The 19,893-nt window shown below is 38.0% G+C and overlaps 1 protein-coding gene across 8 annotated transcripts in view; it reads right to left on the minus strand.

The window, feature by feature from the left end:
- utrn (utrophin) overlaps positions 1-19,893 on the minus strand; it is a 310,852-nt gene that overhangs the window by 244,845 nt on the left and 46,114 nt on the right. For all 8 annotated transcript variants that reach the window (XM_088625185.1, XM_088625187.1, XM_088625188.1 and 5 more), the window contains 14 exons: positions 16,602-16,805; positions 14,609-14,790; positions 13,495-13,642; positions 12,059-12,178; positions 11,131-11,232; positions 10,434-10,541; positions 9,873-10,052; positions 9,239-9,402; positions 8,802-8,925; positions 8,540-8,627; positions 6,615-6,856; positions 6,031-6,211; positions 2,891-3,036; positions 798-971 (listed from right to left, as the gene is read on the minus strand). In XM_088625185.1, coding sequence (XP_088481311.1) covers positions 798-971; positions 2,891-3,036; positions 6,031-6,211; positions 6,615-6,856; positions 8,540-8,627; positions 8,802-8,925; positions 9,239-9,402; positions 9,873-10,052; positions 10,434-10,541; positions 11,131-11,232; positions 12,059-12,178; positions 13,495-13,642; positions 14,609-14,790; positions 16,602-16,805 — 2,163 coding nt within the window. The remainder of the gene's footprint in view (positions 1-797; positions 972-2,890; positions 3,037-6,030; positions 6,212-6,614; positions 6,857-8,539; positions 8,628-8,801; positions 8,926-9,238; positions 9,403-9,872; positions 10,053-10,433; positions 10,542-11,130; positions 11,233-12,058; positions 12,179-13,494; positions 13,643-14,608; positions 14,791-16,601; positions 16,806-19,893) is intronic.

Consider the following 19,893-nt stretch of genomic DNA (forward strand, 5'->3'; position numbering starts at 1 on the left):
TAATTGATACATAAAGTGTTCATACACCATAATGGATGCTCTGTACTACTCAAATACGTATAAGGTTATATAGCTATCATCCAGGTGGATGCTGTACATTGGTGGTGGAGGGGAGTCCCCATTACCTGTAAAGCGCTTTGAGTGGAGTGTCCAGAAAAGCGCTATATAAGTGTAAGCAATAATAATTATTATTATTATTATTATTATTATTATTATTATAATTAAAAGCACAGCTTGTTACGCCCCGACGAGCTCCAGCTCCACCAATTACCAATGCGCATTCCACACATGCTAGAGACTCATCCCCAAGGAGATCAGGCTGGGCCTATCAGGCCAATTAGGGAACCTTGCACAGTATTCTCAGACATTGAGTTACCAACCCCGCTTTGAGTTTATCTCAGTTTCAGGTTCTCAGAAGCATTTCTCAGTCTTTCTTAATCCTCAGTTTCCAGTTCCTCTTTCATTGCCACTAATCATCTCTTCATCACCTCAGACCTCAGCCTCTGCCTCTGCTCTGCCTGCTTCAGCTGCGCAGCTACTGCCTCAGCTGTTTCCTCAGTCTCAGCTCTGTTTGTCATCTTCAGCACTGTCATCAAATAAATTATCTCGATTGCCACATATCTTGGCTCATTGACTCTAAATTTCGCCGAGCCCGTTTCAACACCTTGTCAGGCCCAGCGTAACACAGCTATCATAGGATGTTCAGAATCATCTCTACAACCCCTCTACAACCCCCCAGCTACAGTGTGGGAGATCTTTGCTTCATTGAGAAGAGGTGAATAAAGCGTAAGTGTTACATTGAACTCCCTCAGTGTCTTCACGATGTCCTGCAGCGCTCGGGTCTCCTCGCCGGCTCTGGAGCAGAGCTGCTCCCACCTCTCGTGCAGGCTCTCACACTTCACTGGGCCCCCGGGAGCCTGCTGCAGCCTCTCAACTGTGGGCCGCTGGCCCCTCAGTTCTGCAGACAAAGTCTGGAGGAAAGCAAACAAACACTGCCATTATTCACGGGGTTGGGCCAAGATGTTGGGTGTTTTACTTTTTTTGTTTTTTACACATAAAAGCATTTTAATGCTGTTGAAGGAATTGATCAGAATTACAGATGTCTTCCAAAATAAATGAAAACCTGAAAATAAAAAGGAAACAGCAGAAAATTCAGACTATTGAAATAAATACCTATTCATGATTACTCTTTCACATTTTCACTATTTTTGTCATGTTATGTCCTTTTATACTTGCAAAATTGGATGTGTGAACTGAAGTCCACAGTGAACTGGAGGATTACATCACATCATCCTCTTAAGGAGTTCAACTTAATGGCTTTCTGAGCACCATGGCTCAGTGGTTAACGTTGCTGTTCTGCGGCACCGGACCCCTGGGTTCAGTTCCTGGGCTGCTATTTCTGTGGAGTTTGTATGTTCTCCCCGTGTTCATGTGGGTTTCCTCCAGGTGCTCAGGTTTCTTTTCATAGTCCAAAGACACATTGGTAGGTGGCTTCTAGGAAAACTATCCTTAGGTTTGAGTGTACAGTATATGAGTTTGTGTCTGTGTGTGCCCTGTAATAGACTGATGTCCCTTCCATGACTTATCCCTCTGTAATGCCATTGCTTGCTAGGACAGGCTCTGGCTTCCCCGTGACCTTGAATGGGATGAAATGGTTAGAAAATTGATGTATAAAGTTGTTCTTGAGTGTAGATGAACTTACAGCAGTTCTTCTGTGTCTCATAAGAGTTCAACAGTGGATTCCTCACCCTGGTTCTGTGGCGCCCAGGTTTCTGCTGCTTTTTGTTCCAGTTAAGCTGTTATGTCTTTAATTGACTCCTTTTGGCTTCTGTTTGCTTTCTACATGCCGGCTTTCGTTTCAAAATTACCCAACTTTAAGTGTTTTGTCCCAATGTCAGAATGTAGACTTTGTATCCAAGCAACATATTTATTGAGAGTTTGCTCCCTTATTGCATTTAAACTGATCATCTTAATAAATGATCCAATTAAGATGAGCAGACAGGTGGGTATAACAATACAGTATGTCCAAAATATGACAAACATTTTTGTTCTGCAGAGGTCCAGTCGGTACAACACAGGCAACACAGTGCAATGAGGGGAGCGTAGAAAGTGGTATTATCCACATGAATCCCATGTAAATTGCTAAAATCTGAAAACTAAACTAAAATTAGCCTAGGTTCCCTACAACCTAGGTGGGAAACTAAATAGCTGTAATATATCAGGCTGTCACTGTAAAGACCAACAGACTGCTCAAGCAAGACTGAGCTACACTAAATGTCTCTGACGAGTATTTTAGGTTGACAGTATAGCTTTAAGAGCTGCAGGCAAAGGTGAATCTGCATGCAGAAGCCAAAGGGGTGGGTAACAAGCCTAGCTGGGACCTGAGCCCAGAATGTGAGCTACGTCTTTTGGCTCTACTCTTGATCAGTCTTTTCTGATAATCAGCTGCACGGCTGACCTACATTTCCAAACAAAAGCATGCCTTCTCTGTCACGGCTTCTCCATTCACACCTGATATCAGCTGAATGTGATACATTAGGGGGTGTAAGAATACAGCCGTTGTGATGGCTCAGAGCAACATGCCGAGGCACACTGCTGGCAAGATCATGTGAAACGCTCTACTGCCATCAGCTACATGCCCAGCAAATGAACAAGGAAGCAGCTGATGAAACTATCGCTGTGCAAACAGCTGAGGAAGAATGACCAAACAAACCCCAAACTTATCATTATCTAACAGGTGAGAAGACTACAAATAACTGAGATGCATTTTTATTTAAACAGGATTGGTTAGTACAAAGTACAAAGGCATTAAAGCAGAACACAGAAATATACAAAAATAATATTCAGAGAAACTAAAGAAACAAAGTTTTCATTTTTCCTCAACACTTGCCTCTACATTTTTCAAGGCGTCCTCAGCGGTTTCTGCATTCACCACCTCCCTCCGGGATGTGCTGAGCTTAGTCTCAGCCTCATCTAGCAGGTCTGATAGGCTCTTCATGGCATCCTGATGCTCCCGGGAGAGGAGGCTATTCAGAGCTTTAAACAAATACAGAAAAGCACAAATCAGCTGTCGAAAAAAACAAGGGTGGCAGAGGCTTGATACATACACAATATTCAATATTCATACAGCCGTGGGAACCACCACCATCATTATGTAATATAAAAACATCTCTTTCCTTAATATTAACAATTTTAAAGAAGTATGCAAAATCCCAAGAAGAACTCAGCCTACCAGCGCAGGCCTAAAGGGATGCGTTTTATGACTTACAGGTTGAATGGAATCATCGACAGAAGAAGGGGCTCGCCAATTTTAATCATTGAGTTATTTCATACAAATCACCAGATCACATCATTAAGGATACCAGTCAATCAGCTAAGAAGACTTCCATAAAATCATACTAAAATCATAAGACCACAGATTCCTAATGCACTTTCTTATACAAATGTTCTCCAATCAGGCTAATACAGCTACATCTATCAACTTCTTGAACATCCAAAATTCACAATTCAGCAAGGATATCGGAGGAGTGCTTCAGTACTACAATGAAACACTAGAGGGCAAAGCAGCTGCTCTGCAATGGCTTTTGTGCACACAGGAATAAGGGATTTTGTAATTTAAGAAAACTCAAAGCAGTCCAGATCCTCCTTTAATACATGAATACAATAAAAGGTAAATGGAAATTTTAGGAGTACAACAAACAAAACAATATATGTAGTACATTTATGTATTTATGTTAAAAGACAGCCAAAAAGGACTTTAAGTTTTAGCCTCTTAAACACACTAATACTACTTTGAAGTTCAACATTAAACTTAAAAGGTAAAACAGGACTAAACCAGAAATTAATACCTAAAAGTATATAAAGTACTGTATATATATTTTCCTTTTTTCCTACTTTAATAATAACTTGAAGAGTCCAGTGATAAAATCCCAAGTCCAGACAGAAAAGATAAAGCTCTCTCAGTAACACCAGTGTCTCTAGGAATGCATTTGAATGCTACTAGAATTAAGAAACATTCTCCTTTTACCGTGTTCCTATAGAGTAAAATACCTCAACATGATATTATGTGATATTATGTTTAAGCTTTTTATTCAAGAATACATGCTTCTCACTAACAGAAAGAAGCCAAAGGTGCAAACTTAGCATGAAGCAACATATCTGAAGAAATAGAATTATTTTGTGAATGTTAGCACGGCATTTTACTGGAGAAAAGGGAAGGCAAATTTGTCAGCTGACACAAAAACTGTAATAAATGACTACTTACAGTGCACAAAAATGTTCATAAATTGGGAAAAAAAAGAATTGTCATCCCCTTTTCTTAACTGAAATATGCTGCCCTAATAAAAAATACTCCATCTAATACTTAAACAGCTGGTGGGCCACAGAAAACAGTAATTAAATGATTCTATAATTTTGCTAACAAACAGGCCAATACTGCTGAATTCAACAGTTAACCACTGGCAGCATTCCCCCTGCTGAACACAGATCTAATACCCTCAAGACAGCTTTTCTGAGATTAAATCCAAGGTTACTTAACAGCAAAAGAGGAAAAACAAAAATTGGAATGCTTCCAAGGACTGTTACATGACATGTCTCCCCCAATAAAAAGAAATAAGAGCACACAAATGTCAACACAATGCAGACACAGGACATAGCAGCTGAATGAACTGGGAATCATTAATCAATCAATAACAATGACATCTGCAAATTATTTCTTGTAAGCACACATTGTCAAAGTTCTATTTTTGATTCAGATCATTTACTGGACTGCCAAGTGAAGTGGTTTAATATCCTCTTAAAAAGTTTCAGACTAGATCAAAAATATGATTAGAGCAATGAGTAACATTTGTATGAAAGAGGTGTGGTTTTTACTGGAGATGTGCCAACGACCCAGCTTTATAATGTTATAAAAAAAACCTCCAGGGAAAGAGCGCATGTATTTTCCTTATAAGGCTAAAAAACATGATCTTTTCAGATTTAGACTCATAAATTCCATTACAGAAAGTGCAATCTTTTTTTCACAAGTAAAAGTGCCAAACATTTTTACATCTTTATTGGATCTTTAATCCATCTGGCCAGTCCCACAGAGACTAAATTTGTGTGGTATTTGAGATTGTTGTCCTCTCCGATTGTTGTTCTCCCATCTGAGACTTCTGTGGTTCCATAAAGGTGATCATTGGGTTCCTGATCACTTCTCTGACCAAGTTCCTTCTTGGCTGTTTGCTCAGTTTGAGAGGACAACCATCTCTGGGAAGAGCCTGGGTGCTTCTGTATTCTTTCCATTTCTTAATGATGGACCTGACAGTGAGCCTGAGAAGTTTCAACACGATAGATGCGTAGATATGTATTTATACCCCTTCTCAGATCTATGTCCCCTCAATATTCTAGTTGTACAGATAAATCCCTGGTCTTCATGGTACAGTTTCTGTACCAATCACTTGAAATCATGTCAACCAATTTAACTGACCACAGCTGGACACAACTCAAATTTTAAAGTGATCTCACAAGGAAATTAGATGGACTTGGGCTCAGACTGAAATATCATAGCAAAGGGGGTAAATACTTCATCAGTATATCAGATCAAGGCATTTCAGTGTTTGCTTTTCAATATTAAGTAAAAACATTCGAGAATGTGCATTCCACTTCGACATCATAAAGTAAGCTGTACTGATCAATGACAAAAAAATCCCATCTAAAAATATTTTTGAATTTGCTTAATAAATTATAAAAAAAATCCAAAGTGAAAAATTTCCAAAGGCGCTGTGTAAGGTATCAATGGTTAAGTCACATCCTTCGGGCAAAACATTTCTGAAGGCAAGCATCAATACGAATAGTAATCTTCAATAATTAAGAGGACCTTACAGATGAGATGAACAAAATGAAGGCTACTTTCAGTGAGTACCTTTTTTCACTGTAATATCTGAGCACTATTATGGCATTCGGAGCCTCCCCCTCCAGTGGCCTCCTGATGTTATGATGTTGGACTGTGCATGTGGTATATCATGGCAGTCCTGCATGCTTGCTCCCTACCTGTGCTGAAGTCCTGCTGTCTGGCCCGCAGGTCCCTCAGCACTGCGCTGTAGTGTGCAGGGAGAGCTCTGAAGTCATCCTGGATGAAACCTGGAGATGAGGGCTCTTTACCCAGAGCTGCCGCCACGCTGGCCAAGTGCTCTAACTGCGGGCTCAGTCCTGCCAGCTGTGAGAGTTCGACCTAAGGCAACAAGCAACAGACACTTCTAATACTTCCCACCTTTAAAATATCTTTTTCTAGCTCCTAAAACAACAATTAATTTAGTTTCTTTCCTAAGTACTAATTAAACAATCTAACTGTATACACTTACAATACGGGACCTTTAATCATTCAAACCAGCGATATGTGATGATGGACATGTCCAGTATAAAACATTTGTGAATTTATAAAACAGTATTTCAATATCTAACATCATTGTTCTGACAATATTATCACTTACTAGTTATATTTACTGTCTACCTCTTCAATCTCTAAAATTCCAACATCATGGACTTTACTTGCAAAATACAGTTCTTCAAATGAAAAAACAAGTGAATTTGTGGAGCAGGCTAAACAAAGAAAAGTATTTCAAGAGCACACTGACCTCGCAGGCTGTTTTCAATGTTTGCAGGGTCTTCTCTTCATCACTCACAGCAGGAGTGCCCCTCAGCCATTCTTCACTGACTGTCAGAGCCTGCTCCAGCTCCCCCAGCTCTTTGTAAAAGGATGAAATCTTTTCTTGGTGTTCCACCTTCTGTTTCAACTGCTCCAACTGTCTGCTGCCATCCTCCCATTCTGACGAAACCTTATCAAGACTGTTTCTCACCTCCTCCACCGACAGGCCCTCTGTACAAAGCAGACCAGGTGGTCAGTGGTAGAGGCCACAATTACATCTCCTACAGCCAGACATAAACAATCACACTCTATGTTCATTCAGAACATTATTTTCCCTTAAATAAAGTAACAAATCAAGTCAAAATGCACTGACCTTTGATTAATATTATAGAGCTATTATTGTTCATTGTGTTTAGTTTGTTTTTCCAATCAAGTATCACTAAGCTTTCTTTGTGTCACCTACAAAATTAGCGGTAATAAAAGCTTGAAGCCCAAAGTTTTTTTTACTTAAATTATATGCAGTCTAGCTATGTTAATGTGCTATATACAGTGCCATCTACGTTTATCAATACTTCAAATGAAAGAGGAAAAAAAAACAGTGCAATCCCTGCTGGAGGAGGATTTATAAAATATGAACTACAGGAGCATAAATACAATGAAATGCATTTAATTATTAAATATATGACTTTGCTCTGTGCTGTTCTAGTTACAATATCAGTTACAATATACAAGTATTGACAAGTACTGTAAATGCAAAAACATTATTCTCTCCATAAATCATTCTACAATACAATGTTTTTGTTACCATTTCATTGTTGGACAGCATTATATTAACATACATTTTGCAAAAAACAGCTTATTTCTAAAGAATACTTTAATTTTTATGCAAAACAAATCAATCAAAAATGTATTTGAGGACACTGCACCTGTAACAAACAACACACAGCTTACAATGACTTTCACTAGCTGAGCCACTCAGAATTTCCAATTGCAATTTTACTATTTACTTCACAAACATAAATCCCATAGTTCATACGTGTTTGTACAGCTATGAAACTTAGTACTCCTCAACATACATTTCTCTCTCCTCTGTAAGAAAAATGTGGGCCCGTAGTGGAAAATAAAAAATACACAGAACAATATTTCATATTTTATATGCACAGAGATGTCTCTACACACAACAGAAAAACAAAGAACTGTTCTGGCAACAGTGCCATATTGAACTAAACAGCACACAGCACACTCGTATGTGAGGGTGGCAGATGTACTGGACCTCAATCAGGCACCAAATACAAAACCTAGATCAGAAATAGACACTGGTACTTAATCGGCAGTACTTATAACTTCTATTAAAACATACTTCCCACATATAATCTTTCTAACTCTATTTAAATTATTACAAAGCACTTTACAGTACATTAAAAAAGGCAGACAGCATCAAAGTTTTCACTGAAATCCAAATTCCAACAAAATCCTGCTTTGGTCCTACAGCACACTTCACATGACTTCTCTGTGTATCAGGGTTAGAAAGTAATGTCTAAAGGACTCAATCCCTTGGACTTCCTTGCCCACTGCTAACATCTCAAATAAGATCCACTTTGCATCCCTTTATCTTGTCTCATCATTCTGAAGATGTCGCACTAGTGAAATATTACAACAATTGTAGCAAGCCTTCCTGTTTGCTCACACTGCCTTTTTGAGGGCAGTCATCACAAGTGATACATTACTTGGGGAACACAGATGACTTGTGGAAAAAAAGCATGATCTATATGGCACTCACATTTCTCAGTTATTTCCAGTTTCTCAGCTTGTGTAACGTTCGAAAGAGAATTTAAGCAGATGCTGGACTGCAGATTGATAAGACGGAGCATATAATGGCAAGTTGGCTTGTTCTTCCCTGGACAGCGGTCCTACCTTTCTCCATTTGCTCAAGCATGTCCTGCCCAGACTGCAGCACCTCCTGCACCTTCAGCTGCTTTTGTGGCTGTTCAGCTTCCAGAGACTACAAAGGAAGAGCACCATTCACTGACCGAACCACCTTTCAAAATGGGGAGATTTCTCACTTTCTAAACAATAGTATATTCACAGTGATGATAGCAAATCTCATTAAACATCAAAAAGTTATCACTATGCCCACTGCACTTGGATTATGACAGTAACATCGTTACTCCTTTACCTTCAGTTTTTCTTTAATGCCAGAAGTGTCCATCATCTTCTCGTAGTCTTTGAAACTGAAGTCTTGAATGGAAGCTTTCCATTTTGCAATCCAATTCAGAATCTCCACAAATTCACCATCAATCCTGGATAAAAACATTGTCTGGTTTATGATATTACTGTAAAACAACAATTAAATTAAAATACCTGCATCTCAAAAGACATACATGGCTGCATTACGATATGCAGAATTACATATTCACCTGTTATAAAAACACTGGTCCCGAACAACTTGTTTAAGCAACAGGCATGCCGTGGTATTAAAAATCTTTAAAGCCCTGAACTTCTGGAAATGGGAAAATAGAGCAAATGGCAGAAAGATAGGAGTGTGATTTGGCACTTAAGAGTTTGGAAGATTGGTAACTTGGAAGATTTCTACTAGCACTGAAGTTTCCTTACAGCATCTTCGCTTCCACATCCACATGCCGTTTCTTGGGAGGAGGAGGAGGCGGAAGCTCTTGCTTGGATTGTTTCACTGACACTTCTTCTGTCAGGGTGACCGTCTCTATGACAACCTTCTCCTGAACCTGGGACATTCCTGACTTTGACACCGACTCAGTCACCTTGCAAAAAAAAATAACAGCTTTAAAACAAGGCAACTAAATGTAATGTACAAGACACGAGATATTAGCAACATAACTTTAGTAGTTACAGTAACTAAAAAATTATGTCAAGCTGAATACACTTAGTAGTACAGTATTTCTGTCTTCAGCAAAGATACATTATATAAGTACTCAGTTTGAACATTAATAATACCACCCTCTACTACAGTATCCCTCACCATAAGGTGTTTGAAAAAAACCTTACAGATTAAAAACAATAAAATCACTTCAGGCCCACTACTGATTTATGGTCTAACAATCAGAGTACTACAAGATAGCATAAGGAAGAAATCATCCAAGAAAGCTACGCATAAGGAATGTGTTGCCATCAAATATTCAAGCATTCTCTGGCCTTCACGCTTAAAAAAATAAATGGAAAATAATGACCACACCAGGGACACAAAGGTGCAAATCCAATCGAAAGTGGGCACCTGATTGGAGCAGTCTTCCAGTTTCTGAACAAGGTTGTCCCATCTTTGCGTCAGCTCCTCCACATCACTGTCAATCTTGCGGGAGGCTTCTGGGCTGCCGATCAGCTGGATGACATCCTGCCCTGCGTCACTGAGGTGGTCCAGTGTCTGTCGCTTCATCTCCATGTCTTCCTTCAAGATCTAAAAGTCAAACCACATTCCAAGCATACTGCAGACAAACCTGGAGAGCATCCATTTGGGCATGAAACTATAAAATAGATTGGCTTTGTTTGGATAAGAATGAAGACTAAGATAAAATGCACAGGGAGAGATCTTATCAGTTGGTTTTCTGTGCTGTAAAAGGACAGGGTGCTTAGTTAAGAAATGTTACAGGGAACTGTGGTGACTAGAGAGAGTTATTTTAAATAACTTTAAAAATACATGTGGTAAATGGGTGGAATATTAAGATGATCAATTATAAATCAGAAATGCTCAACATTCCCCATAAAAAGTACCACTTATGTAAGCTATGTGCACTTTTAAGGCGAGCATCATGTAGCACTGAGAATGAAAAGCACTTACTGCTAATCTCCGAACATTCATGTTAATTTCATTAGGGTCCTTAAAGTTGCAGGTTTGAACTTGATTCAAAGCTTCTTCTTTCTCAGTCAGCCAAGCTTTGAACAAACACTGAAAAAAGCACATTTATTGTCACTTTTAAGAGTGTATATACAGTATTAATTAAAGAAAAAAGTACAAAGTATCTATATTTTATCACCAGGAAGCTCTTATATAAAACTTGAGTTTAGAATTTTTCATACCTGTATGTCTTTTACAAAATTTTAACACTGGTTTCATAAGGCCCAATAAACATTTTTTGTGTGCCTGATCCAAACTAACTAGAAAATTAAATCCTAGATTTTGCCTGTGAAACCACCTTTACAAGTTCAGAAAATAAGGGCCATGTAAAAACAACTCTCCGAACATTTATGTTTTAAATTTCGCAAACAAACCGCACTTCTCAATGAGACCAGGAAGAACCTGATGGTTCACACAATCGCTGAAAAGCAGTCATCAAGAAACCAAGATGACAAAATGACCTAAACCAAGGTAAAGACTGGTTTCCCCTTTAGCTCCTTTAATTACCTGTCTTCACAGCCACTCTGCCTGTAAACATTAAGACCAATTACCTGGAAGCACTATGTACTGTAAATAAAAAAATGCGGGTCACACAGACAACCCGGCTACGCTGAAGGGCTATTACACAGAAAGGACTCACCTGGTCCTGCACCAGCTGCTGCCACACGGAGAAGATGTCCTGCAGTTTGTGCCACCTCTCCTCTGTCCAGCGGCAGACAGCTGCCCACCGCTCACCCAGTGACTGCAACAGCAAACTCATTAGATCAGTACTGGCACCTCCCAAGCCTAGGACACCTGCACCTACCCAACACACTACAGTGCATCACATCTTACAGATAAAATAATATAACCAAACTGGCACAAAAATTTCTATTAAAGAAACTAACCCGTTTTTTAAAAAATCACTTTTTTGTAATAATTTCTTAAATTAAAAAAATGTAATAACTAATACGTTAGGGTCTAAATATGTTTCCTCACACAATTCTACTAATTATTCTTGACTTATGATGATTTGACCTAAAATGTAGAATGTATACACCCTTCCACCCCTCTATTACACAATAATACAATGAGCCAGAGCCTAACCCACAAACAAAAGGCACAAGCCAGGACTACACCCTGGACAGCATGCCAGTCCATCACACTGCACAAACGCAATGCACAAGTGGATAATCTGGAGACACCAATTAAATTAATTAACATGCCTTCAGAACGAGGAAGGAAACCAACGTACCTGCATAAAGCCCACAGAATTATAGAACTCCACACAGAAGGCACCACAGGCTAGACAGGACCAAAGAGCTGCGAGACAGCAGCTCCAACAGCCATAACCAGCCACTGCTTCAGATGATGGACATGATTTTGCACTATTTTCTAGACCACTGAGTTTAGCCTGTAATGCTTACTTTAATATATTAAAAGCTTTCCCAGGAAATTACTCTAACAAAGTAACTTTCTATGGGGTTCTCAAAACACCTAATCTCCCGTTTTTTTATTTTATGGTTCACCCGCACACCTCACTATAGTGTGTTTCGTTTCTAATACACATTTACAGGCTGCTCTTTTACCTGCAGCTGGTCTTCCAGTGCTGCGGTGGCACACTCTCCACTGTTCTCATCCACAACCACCACCATGTGGGTCAAAGAGTTCACCTTCACCTGCTCCGTTTCCAGATCGTTCTGTAGTGCCTGCATCAAATACACATATTAACACCGCTTTCTGGAATCAAAGGAACAAGACTGTACATCTCACTGAAGTCACAATCTCTTTTGGAAGATGTGACTCAGCAGTTGATTTCTGGAAATCCTATTCCACAGGAACTCCAGACAAGAAAACCAGACTCCACAGAAAATAGGAAAAAGGAAATATTTTTACTTCCATACTGCTAAAATACATGTAATACAATGAAATATCGCACAAAGTACAAATGGTTAGAACATTTTTATTTTAACAACTAAAAGAAAAGAGCTACATCAATCCACAGTTCAAAGGTACAAAAAATCAAGACCAGGACTACATCCTCCATGTTCAGGTTCATTTTTAAAAAGGAATGGTGTTCCACTTTCTAGTGCCTCTTGGAATAATAGACCCTTGTACAGAAAAAAGGAGCTCTTGCTCCTCTACAGGACAAACAAAGAAAAGCTTCTGTTTCCTGACCACTGAACCATTCTCTGCAATCACCCTGAATACACAGTATAATGCTAACATGTACAGAGATGATGTAGAGCAATTAGTGGAGAAATAGATTTTCGAAACAATATTTTTTGTTTAACCAATTTAACAGTCACCTCCATGTGCTACTATCAAAACATAATTCAGTCCCTTTAATAGCTTAGTTTAAGTGGTTAAATCTAAAATGTTTAATCTAGACTTTGCACCTTCTTATGTTGCATCTCTGTTTTTCTATATATGTACATGTTTATGAGATGAATTTGTAAACATGTTGATTTCTTTTTATACATATATATACAGTGACCAGCTAACTAAAATATATGTCTGTGTTAACTATAGAATAGGGTATATATATTATATATTATATATTGAAAAAGTTTGAACAAAATCATATATATAATTAATTTAATTAATATTTGGTTCCAATATTTTGGAATTTTAATAAACACTAATTATTTGTCCAAAGAGTATATTACAACTGCATTTGGAGAGGTTAAAATTACATATTGTGTGTTGAAACTGCAAATCACTACCAAAAGACTACCATTATGATGTGAACTCGTTACAATACAAAATAATTGCCAAAAAGGTGAACTGACTGGGGTACTTTTACTGAAGTTCCGACTCTCCAAGACATTTCAGCAGGACAACCCTCAATTCCTTACTAACGATCAAAACCTCCAGTCCAGTCAGAATCTTGTGTATCCATCATTACACTTACTACTTTACTACCAGTGAGCTACTGAGCCATAGATGAAGTGGCTCAAACAAAATGTTATGATTTCCACCACCAAATCACTATGAATAAAGGATAAGGAATCCCAAGTCTTACTTTATGTTGCTCAATCTGCTTCTTATAGCCTTCCAAGTCTCCAGCCACGTCAGATTCCATCTTGCGAATTCGTCCTTCTGTTTGTGTCAACCAATCCGAAAGCTGCTGCAACTGCTGCTGCTGTAACTCCATCAAAACCTCGTGAAGCCTAGAGGAAGGAAAATGTTGCACACAAACATCAGTGTGATGTAAAGTTACAAGAGGACATCCCTCAGTGAGGCACTACGAACGTTAAGGCATTTCATCTGTGATGTCAGGGCCACTCAAACAGAAAAATAGAGTCTAAGTGACAAATTTTTTAAATTCATTTTCACATTTCCATTTATCTTCAATGTAAATAACCAAACTAGTATTTAGCCCCAAACCCTGAAAGGTGATATCATGGCACTGTGGTGCTGATGTGTAGTGACTTTTTAACAATTATCAGCCTAATTCTATACTTTAATTTGACTTAATTTTCAGAGAATTAGATAAATTGGGTTTCATAGGCTTCCCCAACTCTTTTTAAAAAGGATGAATACTTGCAAAAAGACGCACGCATCTGCAAAAAGATAAATAGCAGCGCTATAGAACACTGGAAAAAAGGCAAAAGCACTTATCATGAGGTACCAGTACTCAAAAGAAAAACAAGAGAAAAACTAATAAAATAAAATCAAGAACATTTTATTACTGTTATTTATTCAGAAAAGCCACAAATGAGAGGCCCATTGAACATATTTGGATCCAGTAGCCAACCAAACTATTTTAGTACTGAGAATAAAAATGTGATGGTATGCAAAATAAATAATGTGCAACATAGTTGACGCTTCTGTGAGAAATTCTCAATGAAACCTAGAAAATGATTAATGGACTTCCACTGTGTCATGGCTTACTTACCAGCTGTGTCAAAGCCTCCTCCAGGTGTCCTAGGCCTGTAAATAGCTTCCTAATTTCAGTTAATCAACATACACTATAAATTCATTTACATAAAACTGCAATGAGTAACTAGCATATTTGAAAAAGTCTAGTTACTTTCAACTGAAAATAACGCTTTGTCAGTGTGGGACATATTTCAAATGTCTTTATCCCAACCCATTGAGCACGGGCTTGACATCCTAAAAGCCGGGGAGCCCACCTGGCCTGCCGGTCCATGCTGGCCACTCGCAGACACTCCCACCGCGAGTTGAGGAGGCTCATCTGTTCGCGGATCTCATTCTCCTCCTCCTCGGTCAAGTTGCCCTGGGCGATGAGCTGGTTTCCAGCCTGCAGTACATTGCCCACGCTGCTCTGGTGCGAGGTCAGCTCCATCATGAAGGCCTGGCAGGACACACAGCAGGCATGAGCGCACACACACTACAAACCCAAACAACACAAAGCCAGTCCTCTATGCCTATCCTACAGACACCCAACGCTACATCACCTTAGAAGTCTGGATTTGCTACATGCATTAAAAAAGTGGTTCACTTTAAATATATTTATGTAACTCAATTCAATTTAGCAAGCTGATTGTAGGATTAAAGCTCAAGTATTGGTTTTGCTCTGTTGTTTCTATCCAGGTGGATGCTGCACATTGGTGGTGGTGGAGGGGAGTCCCCATTACCTGTAAAGCGCTTTGAGTGGAGTGTCCAGAAAAGCGCTAAATGAGAGTAAACTATTATTATTATTATTATTATTATTATTATTATTATTATTATTATTATTATTATAGATTTTTTTTGCTTAGTGGCACTTTGACAATCAAATTAACTATTAATGAAAATGTTAAATGTGATAGGAACCTTTAGGGAAGTATACAGTATATTTTAGGTTTTATACTGTAAAGCTTTCTGTTTAATAGATGTTTGAATTAAAACTTGTTACAACTGCATGCTAGCTGTAATTTCTTTATAATTTAAGGTAAAACAGGTGTATTTTACCTTAAATCTCCTCTAAGATTTCTTTCCCTTGAATATTATTTTAAGAAATTCTTCCTATACTTCATACCTCAATCTTGGTTAAAAGCTAACTGTTAACTGACAAAACATAATAATCACAATTATTTCTGTTGTATGTTCAAATATAGCTTATTATGCAATAACACAGTAAGTACCATCCATAAAACAGAAAATGTTTGCATGTCTGAAATCCTTTCCAGACACACTAAGAAGAAAAAAAGGTCCCGAGCTGATAAGTATTTCACTAATGTACCTTTCATCTTTCTAGTAATTTGTGAAATAAGTATCAATAAGTAATTATTTTATTAGCAATAAGCTTAAGGCCTGTCCTCCTGAAAAATGCTTTCAATTTTTTCTCATATCTGACAGCATAATTTTTTGGCATTTAATACCCTTCTACTGAAACACTGCTCTTTATGTCAATCGTCTCATAGAGGTTCTGTTCATTGCAGTCAGCAGATCTCCTCAGGGGTAGTTCAAACAAATAAGTACTTAACCTATTTAATCAAAACCTTTTACATCTAATTCCTTAAATTCCTAACATGTTGTAAGCTTCTTCTCTTGGGGTTAAAGGCAAGCATACGGCCTTCTGCAGCACTTGAAGTCTAAATTAAACTGGCTGTAATCCTCATCAAAACTCCTGCCCCATAAAACAGATATGCTCCTCCAGCGATGCTATAATAAACTAGTTTAGCTAATAAAGAAGGGATTAGGGAAAGGGAAAAGCTCAGCATATTATTTCAAAATGAAATAACAGTACTAGGAAAGGCCAAGACAAAATACACCTATACTGATCATAAACACTGAGACAGAAATGGTGCAAATGGTTTGAAGTGTATAACCTTGTTTTTGTAAATTGCTCGAAATAATTTACTTCTTCTTTGAAGAATGATCATCTGTCTATCATGTCCTGCCTTAATGCAATGCCAAATATTGTGGTTTATTAGGAACTCTCAATATATTGGATAATATATTTCTTAACTTAATACTGATACTGAAAAATTCTGATTTTTTAATGTCCTTAGTATAAAGATGAAATACATTAAATATGGCGAAAAAGGAACCATCAAGTCCTATAACTTGATTCCATATATCTGAAATAACCAAGTTCTTAAACTCACAGGAATTGGAGAGGTGATACAGCACAGGCAGTTCAAAAACATGAATCCACCCCAGCAGCTCATTCTTGCATACCTCATGGGTGTGGAACTGGCCCTTCACTTCCTCCACGTCGTCCGAGATATCATCCTGCATGTGGAGGGTGTCCTCTGCAGACAGCAGCCAGGTCAGCACCTCCTCCAGGGCGACCTGGTAGCTGTTGAGGTCCACCTCCATCTCGGTCACCGTGCTGGGGGTCTCTGCACGCGAGCTGGAGGTCTCCTCTTCCAGGGCGGGACTCTGCACGACAACACAGCAGCACTAGTTGACACCCGGAAGTGTTGAAGAGTTTGGGAACAAGGAAGCATGCATGTGGCATTCCTGTCTGTTTAGAAACTGTGCTTAATCAGGGAGAGTAGTGTCAGACAGAAGGCAAAAAAGAATGTGTTTCATGTGGTGAATGAATAATCCATTTACATCAGTAAAATATAATTTCAGTTTCACTTCAAGCAATTTTTAAAAACCAAGACTTACAAATGGATACTGGTATTTCATGTATTTAGTAAAAAAGAAACCACTAAGATGAGAGATTGTAATTCACAAAGTCACCCATATGAGTTACCTAACAGCATAATAAAAATAACATCTCAAGACCCAGACTCAAACTTGGTGTTTTCCAGTGAATGAACCTGACGGCTTGTAATTTACAAAAATTCCCTCGCAGTAACTTAAGGTAAACCTGTGCTTGCAAACTTTCTGGTTCATCTATAAGCCTGCAAAATGCCAAATTTAAAATTCTACATGGCTACATTTTTATGACCTTTCCCAAGGGGGAACAGGGATCAATAGGAATCTTGTGACAGTATATGGTTTGTGAAGATTTTTATCTCATGGTTAATACATTCAAAATGAATTCTGTACATTCATTCAGTATCATACAAATTTGAACATTCTGGACTAGGAAGTTTTAAAATCCTGGTGACAATGAAAGTGTACATCTACTATGCAGCCTTGTCACATAGTTTTGGATTTAGCCATTCCTTAGCTGTTTACAAAAATGGAAGAGTGCCAGGAAATGAAGCCACACCAGTCCAGAGAGCACCACCCAGCATGAGGCATGTGATTGGCATTTAAATTCTCAAAGCCGTGACCGCAGCCTCAGCTAACTGCCTTTCACGATAAGAGTAAAATAAATACTTATCTAACAGATCATTTCACATAACTCTGAGAATTTCTACATCCACCATGCATTTCACAAATCAAGAATGCCCTTTGCAGAAAGAACTTAAGAGAAGTGACATGGAAATATGAATTCACACCCTGTAAATACAGCAAAAAAGAAAACTCAAAAGTCAAGGGAATCTGACTAGCTCAGTACACACTTAGCTAATCTATTCCACAACCAGCTGCTTAATTCCAAATTGCTGCATTCATCCACAGCATGTTACAGCTGGGTGTGTAAAACCTCTGATTCAACATTAAGAAATATATTTTAAAGAATGATTCATTAATTGTTGAGAAGCCTGTTATACCTGCCAGAAGCCAGCAGTGAAGGCCTTGCTTTATTACATATGTAATAACATCACCAAGACATCAGATCCAGACTACAGGAATCCAACAGAGGAGATACCTTTCCTCTCTGGGTTTACATACTGCATGCTTATCTTATTGCATTAGCCAACACATACTACTTAATGACATCCAAAAGCCAGGCACAACTGCGGGCAGTCGTGACATAATGGAGAGCATTCCAGGGGGGACGGATCTACAAACTTAAGAACTTCTATGACTGTACTGCAAATAAACTCCAAGAGAAAAACATCTCATGTTGACTGCGGAAAAATAAAGCAGAAAATATTTTTATTCCTTTTGTATTGGATTGTAGTGCATAACTTACTGATGTGTCATTAAGGTATAGATATACATGCAGTTTAATGGGCCAAAAAACAATTTAAAACACACAAAATGGCAAATAGATTTTCTACACCAATTCAATTATCCTCTGTTCTTTCCAGAACTACTGTTTCTTCCAATTAAGGTAAGGGTCTCTGCTGAAAGTATCTCATGACATCGTCATTGTTAATAACAGCTCAATATCATAGAATTCATTTGGTATTAGTTTCTAATATAGAAGACAATTGTGGAATCCATATAATTAGTGAGTTTCCTTATTTTGCAAATGACACCAAGTAACTCAAAATAGAAAACTTTGGATTGACTACAATTTTATAGTTAATTAAAATAAAAATAATACATTTAAAGTCTTAGATTACTACTTAAAATTTTTTACTTGTGAAAAGTTTAGAGTTAAGAACCTATCCTGATCAACAAACCTTAAACGTTACAGCTTTCAATAATTAAAACATAATATATTGTCAAGACAAAAGCTCAGAGTAATAACATACTGTACTTCAATTATTTAACCAATGTTTTCAATTCAGCTTCTTATTGCCATCTCCATGGAATAAGAAAAGAACATTAACCTCAAAATTAAAAAGGTCAAAACTAATCAAAATATTGTCAAAAATCAAAATTAGTTATCTTCAGGAGAAAGCATTTCAGGGAATGAATCAACAGCAGTTTACATGTCTAAAACGTATATCTGAATAAACCAGATAACTTCCTGAAAATATTTCAATTTACTTTGTTCAGAAGCTGCATTCCATGGACAACAACTAAAAATTGCATATAGACAAGCAAAGATTTTCAATCAGCACATGCCTGTGTAAGTGCTAGCAACTTCTTTATAAAGAAATTCCATGTGGCAGAAATCAAACCCTCCTCAGAGGTTAAATTGGGTGTTAGCTTAAATGCACAGAATTGCTGTTGTAAAGTGATCTGGATAGAATTTCATAGCCCACAGTTTTGTTGCCTTGGGCACCAATGTCTAAATAACTCATAATGACAATGTAACACTTCTGATGTCCTCCTTTCCAGGTTATTTATACGATACATAATTTCCAGATTTTTACTATAAGGTTTACCAGAAATATCAAACGGCAACAAAAGATTAGCAGAGCTAGCTATCCTCAACTTTTTTTTTAATAGCAAGCAGAAGGCAACCACTGCTCACCAGCCACATTAAAATTAAACCTCACTGCTTACAGCCATGCTAAGTAATACTGCTTCATGCAAGCACCCTGCTCAAGACATAATTCACATCTTTTTTTGTACACACAATAGTCACTAAAACAGACAACAGCACCTATCTCCAACATACTTTCAGCTGCCAGGTATTACCTGTAAAAAGATCAGATTGAACTTCGAATTAGAAGTAAAAACTACTACTGAGCACTTCCCCCTGTGTAAAGTTTACTCAAGGACAGTTTAGTTTTAAACAACATTATGTTCAACAATGAAACACTGCTTTATCTCATTGTGAAATACC

The sequence above is a fragment of the Lepisosteus platostomus genome, chromosome 3 (assembly GCF_059453375.1).
Source record: "Lepisosteus platostomus isolate fLepPlt1 chromosome 3, fLepPlt1.hap1, whole genome shotgun sequence".
Lineage (NCBI taxonomy): Eukaryota > Metazoa > Chordata > Actinopteri > Semionotiformes > Lepisosteidae > Lepisosteus > Lepisosteus platostomus.